This window comes from Polyergus mexicanus, unplaced genomic scaffold (genome assembly GCF_030449975.1).
Source record: "Polyergus mexicanus isolate NDT 795.1 unplaced genomic scaffold, iyPolMexi1.0 SCAF_18, whole genome shotgun sequence".
In the NCBI taxonomy this organism is placed as follows: domain Eukaryota; kingdom Metazoa; phylum Arthropoda; class Insecta; order Hymenoptera; family Formicidae; genus Polyergus; species Polyergus mexicanus.
The window spans coordinates 3,846,524-3,852,447 of NW_027223338.1; the positions used below are offsets into that span (position 1 = coordinate 3,846,524).

The window sequence follows — 5,924 nt, forward strand, 5'->3', positions numbered from 1 at the left end:
GGCGGTTAGAGTCGAGTGGGCACGGAGTATAGGATAGGTAGAGCGGTAGACGCGACGGAGCGCTAGGGAAACAGCGCGCGATAGGGGAAAGTGGGGGTAGCGCTAATGAGCGGCAGAGCACGGAGCAAAGAGAGTAGATAGAGGGGAAACAAAGACAGTAAAATAGAGAAGAGAAGGAGAGTATAAGTAGATTAAAGGAAACAAAACAAGAAGCTGGAAAAGGGAAACAAGGATAGATAAGCAGGGGAGAATGGAGAAAGGTGGGATAAAACAATCGAAAGAGAGAAAAGGAAGTGTAGGAGATATATCAGAGTTTTTGAAGAAGAAGAGAGAGAGAGAGGATAAGAACGGAGAGGAGTCTATTTTTAGATCAAGTAAAATCATAGTAAGATCACCAAAAGCAATGGGGGAGAGAAAGGAGGAGGATAGAGAGGGATGGGAGAGGCAATTGAGGGAGGAATTAAGAAAGGACATAATAACAGGGGTAAAATTGCTAGGAGAAGAGATAAGAGAGGATTTAAGAGAGATCAAAGATAGTTTAGTGGGACAAGGAGAAGGGATAAAAAAGGAATTGGAAAAGATAAGAGAGGAATTTAGAGAGAGGGAGAGGGAATGGGAGGAAGAGAGAAGGGAAATGAGAGGAAGGATAGAAAATCTGGAAAAGAAATTAGAAAAATGGATAAAGGAAGGGAAAGGAAGAGTAGGCGAGGAGGGCAAGGAGGGAGCAGGGGTAGTAGGAGAAGGGGAATTAGAAACAAAAATAAAGATAATAGAAAGAAAATTAGAGCGGAAGGAACGAGAGGATAGAAAGAGAAATATAGTAATTAGGAGAGTAGAAGTGGAAAAAGGAGACGTAAGAGGAGGAGTAGAAAAGATCTTGGAAATACTAGGAGTAAATATAAAAATAGAGAATGTGAAAAGAGTTGGAATAATGACGGAAGGAGAGAGAGGAATGGCGGTGGTGACGTTAGGGAGCATGGAACAGACAAGACAAGTTATGGAGAATAAGAAAAAGTTGAGGGGAAGAGAGGAAAGGATAGAAGATGATTTAACATGGGAGGAAAGAAAGGTTAGATGGAGGCTCAGGGAGATAGCCAGGAAAGAGGAAGGAGAAGGAAGGAGGGTACGGATAGGTAATGGGGGATTGCAAGTAGATGGCAAATGGTGGAAATGGAATGAGGAAGAGGAAGTATTGAAAAGTGAAAGAGGAGAAGTGAAGGGGGAGAGAGTAGGGTATAGGAGAGAGAGACAGGGGGAATAAGGGGGAAGGTAGTTGAGAGGGGACTAGTAATAGAGACAGGGGAGAGGGAGGGGAGGACAAGTGGGAGAGTAATAAGGGGCGGGAAGGAGAGGAGAGGGGGAACAGAGAGACGTGGGGGGGGGCGGTAAGGAGAAAGAGATATGGAAGATGGCTTTCTGGAATGTAGCAGGTTTAATAAACAAAGATAAGGGATTTTGGGATAGGATTGGAGAGTGGGATGTCATAGTACTCATGGAGACATGGGTGGACGAGAAAGGATGGAGGGGAGTAAAAAACAAGTTACAGAAGGGTTTTAAATGGGGGGTGCAATACGCGAGTAGAAAGAATAAAAAAGGAAGAGCAATGGGAGGAATGATAATGGGGATAAGAAGGGAAAGGGAAATGGAGATAGGAGAAATTGAAACGACGGAGGAAGGGATGATGACGGGGACATTGAAAAGAGGAGGAGAGGAATGGAGAATAGTGGGAGTATATGTGAACGAGGACTTAGAGAGGAAGATAGAGGGTTTAAAGAAGTGGATGGAAGAGAGAGAGGAGGAAGGAAGGAGAATAATAATAGGAGGTGACTTTAATGCCAGAACGGGAGAAATGGGAGGAAGGGTAAATTTGGGGGAGGAAGAGGAAATTGGAAAGAATAGGAACTCCAAAGATAAGAAGAGTAATAGGGAAGGGAGGAGATTGGTGGAGATGCTAGAGGAAACTGGATGGAGTATAGTAAATGGGAATATAAAAGGAGATGAAAAAGGAGAATACACATACGTGTATACCGGGGGGAGGGGAAACACGGTAATAGATTATGTATTAGGAAATGAAGGGATATGGGAAAAAATAGAAAGATTAGAGATAGGAGAGGACATAGACTCGGATCACCACCCGGTGATTTGCTGGATAAAAGGGGAAGACAGTTGGAAGAAGAAAAGGAAAGGGACGCAGAAAGGCAGGAGAGGGGTTTGGAATGAGGAGGGGAGAGAGAAATTTAGGAGGGAAATAGGAGAAATAAATATAGGAGGGGAAGAAGGAGGGACGGAAGAGGAGATAGAGAAAATGAATGAAAGGATAAAGAAGGCCTTGGAAGAGAGCGAGAAGGGGGAAGGAAAGGAAGAGAAAAGAAAGGGGGGGTGGTGGGATAAGGAGTGTATAGAGAAAAAGAAGGAAGTAAGGCGGAAGTTGAGGAAATGGAGGAGAGGAGAAGATGAGAGAGGAAGGTATAGAGAGGAAAAGAGAGAATACAAGGAGATGTGTGAAAGGAAAAAGAAAGAGGAGGGAGAAAGATTAATAAGGGAAGCAGGAGAGGCGAGAACGGAAAGTAAAGTATGGGAGATAGTTAATAGGGAGAGGAGGAAAAGGAAAGGAGTAGAGGAAGGGATACAGATGAAGGAATGGAAGGAGTATTTTATGGGGTTATTAGGAGGGGTAGAAGAAAGAGTGCGGAGAGGAAGATGGGGAAGGAATAGAAGAGAGAGGGAAAGGGAAATAGAGTGGGAAGAAATAAATAGGATTATGAGTAATTTAAGGGTAAACAAAGCTATGGGGTTGGATAATATACCAAATGAAGTATGGAGATACGGGGGAGAAGATATAAGGAAATGGGTATGGGAAACGTGCAACAAGGTATGGAGAGGCGAGGGATGGCCAGAGGGATGGAAGGAAGGGATAATAGCACCGATTGTGAAAAAAGGAGAAGGGGATAAAGTCACGGATTATAGAGGAGTGACGCTTATGTCAACGCTGTATAAAATATACACATCGATTCTGGCAGAAAGGTTAAGAGAGGAAGTAGAAGAGAAAGGTATAATACCAGAGAATCAGGCAGGATTTAGAAAGGGAAGAGGGGTGATGGACAATATATATGTATTGAATTATCTGGCGCAAAGACAGATTAGTAGGGAGAAAAAGAAATTAGTAAGTGTGTTTATAGACCTGAAAGCGGCTTTTGACTCAGTAGATAGGGGAGTGCTGGTAAGAGTCTTAAGGGAAAGAGGGGTTAGAGAGGGACTGATAGAAAGGATAGAAGAGGTGATAGGGGAGACAAAGAGTAGAGTGAGGATAGGAGAGGAAATAAGTGAAGAATTCTGGACGGGTAGAGGAGTGAGACAGGGTTGCCCATTAAGTCCGGTGTTATTTAACATAGTAATAGCAGATATGGAGGAGGAAATTGCCAGGGGAATTTGGGGTGGAGTTAAGTTGGGCGAGGGGAAGATATTCTCCATGGCATATGCAGATGATATAGTGCTGTTAGCGGAAGAGGAAGATGAGATGAGGGCAATGTTAGCAAGGACGGAAAGATATATGGACAATAAGAGACTGGAGGTGAACGTATTGAAAACAAAGGTCATGGTATTTAGAAAGGGAGGGGGTAGGAGAAAAAGAGTAAAGTGGATGTGGAAAGGGAAGAAGATAGAGGAGGTTAAAGAAATAAACTATTTAGGATACGTGTTTCAGGCAAATGGTAGACAGGAAGGGCATGTAAAAGACAGGGTAAGGAAGGCGGTGGGAATTATGGGGCAAGTATGGAGTATAGGAAAGAGAAAATTTGGAAAAGATATAGGGAAGAGGATCTGGCTTTTTGATGTATTAGTTTGGACGGTGTTAAGTTATGGAGCAGAGGTATGGGGCTGGAAGGAGAGGGATAGAGTAGAGAAGGTAGAAGAAAGATTCTTAAAGTGGTTACTAGGAGTAGACAGGAGAACACCAGGATACATGGTAAGGGAGGAATTAAAAAGAGATAAACTTAGAAGTAGGGCGGCAAGAAGAGCATGGAATTTCGAAAAAAGACTAGAAGAAGGGAAAGGAGGGGGTTTGGTAATGAAATGAGGGAAAGTAGGTATTGGGAAAGTGAAGAGAAAAAAGTATGTAGGGTGTGTAATAGAGAGAGAGAGACATGGGAGCATGTATGGGAGGGATGCGGGAGAGGAGAAGGAGAGGGGGAGGAAAGCTGGCAAGAGGCGGTGGAAAGAATATTAGGAGCGGAAGGGGAGGGGGAAGAATGGATGAAGGAAGTATTGAGGAGAAGGGAGGATAAGGCAGAGGGGAGGGAGGGGGAGGAAGAGAGGGAGTGAAAGAATGAGAGAGAGTGATTGAGAAAGGAAGGAAAGAGGAGAGAAGGTGAAGTAAAGGACTAAAAACCGGAAGTGGAGGTCCAAAATAGGTTAAGAAGAGTTAGGAATTTAGCGTGTGTGTGTGTATAGGCAGGAAGGAAAGATAGAATAAGGATAGCATAAGTTAGTTTAAGTAGTTTAAGTAGTATAAGTTAGATTAAGGAAATGTATGTGAGACGCTAAGGGAGGTAAATATTTGTAACCCCTTTGGGGAACAATAAAGATATTCTATTCTATTCTATTCTATAAGAGGTAGCGGTTTGTTAAATCGTGCGATAAACGCACTTTTTATCGAATTACATTGTAACAGGGTCACTTTTCGCGAGTGCGTGGATAAGCTCGGTCGGGATCAGGGCTCGTGAAAAGGTGAAACACACAAAAAGATTTAGATATTGTCTTTATTTGCCTCTTTCGGCAATGGTCGATTTACAATAGTGAGCGTGCGGTGGATGGTGCAACGCGCTAGATATAATGCGCGTAGATTATTCGGTGCGCGATGTTCGATATATCGAACCGCTTACAATATTCGTAAAACCGTGTTTATTTTGACGGCACGCGAAACGCGCAAGAAATCGGGCGCGGTCGGTCGGCGCGTGTACGGCAAAGCCGTGTTTATTTTGACGGCGCGCGAGACGCGCAAGAAATTAAGCGCGGTCGGTCGGCGCGTATACGGCAAGGCCGTGTTTATTTTGACGGCGCGCGGAATATAATGAAATATTGGGTGATAGGTATTTCGGCGCGATAATTATAATTCGCTAGTATTAAAATAGCGTTGATCGTGGTCGCGGGATTTATCGCGTATTCCCAGTGGTAGGGGAGTGCGATCGGAGATCGAGTACCCTCGACCGGGCGGAGAACTCTCCGTCCCTGCTTCCGTTCGCGGAGTTGCGGATAGCGCGGCGGAGTCGAGAAAACTCGACGGGGCAGCGAACTCGCAAACCCACGGTCCGGCTGGCTGGAATGATCGGATGAGTGACCGTAAACTAGGAGAGCGGCGAACACTCCGCTCTCGTCGAGTTAGTCGGATTCGTGTCAGGAGTTCGGAGACTGCAACACGGAAACCGAGAATGCTCGGCGGAGGCTGCGAACACGTCAACCTCACGTTCCGTCGTTGCTGCGAATTTCAGGATCGGTTCTGGTATCTCGGAGCGTACTGCTCGAGCGGATTCAGGAATCGTTCTGGTCCCGAGATGCCGAAATGCTGTCTTTTTATACCCGAGCGTCTATCGGTAATTGCGTCATTCGCCCCCGGGTGGGGATAACGACGCGTTGTTTTCGGCGGGTAAATTACGGTAAACGCGTCGCTTCCCCTGGGCGAAACGACGCGGCGTTTCGGCGGGTGACGCTCGGGATCTTCCGGCAGCGTTCGGCTATGCTCGGTCTTCGGCGTAACGGCGGCCGTATAACGGCCGTATGGTTGTTTATTACAACCGCGGTGATTGAAGTATTAAAAAGGGCGCTGGGCGCCTCTGCCACTGCCCGGCTGGTGTTCGCCGGGCGGCAGACTTCCGGCTGGCTACGTGCCGGGTAACGATGGGGGGTGCATCGTTACATCACCCCCCCGC

At 45.8% G+C, this 5,924-nt stretch overlaps 1 protein-coding gene across 1 annotated transcript; it reads left to right on the forward strand.

The window, feature by feature from the left end:
* Window positions 1-403: 403 nt before the first annotated feature.
* On the forward strand, window positions 404-1,261 carry LOC138941077 (uncharacterized protein PF3D7_1120000-like). Its single transcript, XM_070310422.1, has one exon. It carries the CDS (start codon window positions 404-406, stop codon window positions 1,259-1,261), a length of 858 nt encoding a protein of 285 aa, XP_070166523.1.
* The last annotated feature ends 4,663 nt before the right edge of the window (window positions 1,262-5,924 follow it).

Bases quoted from the DNA above. Each gene is read 5' to 3' on its own strand.
- LOC138941077 (XM_070310422.1), top strand. From the start codon at position 404: ATGGGGGAGAGAAAGGAGGAGGATAGAGAGGGATGGGAGAGGCAATTG.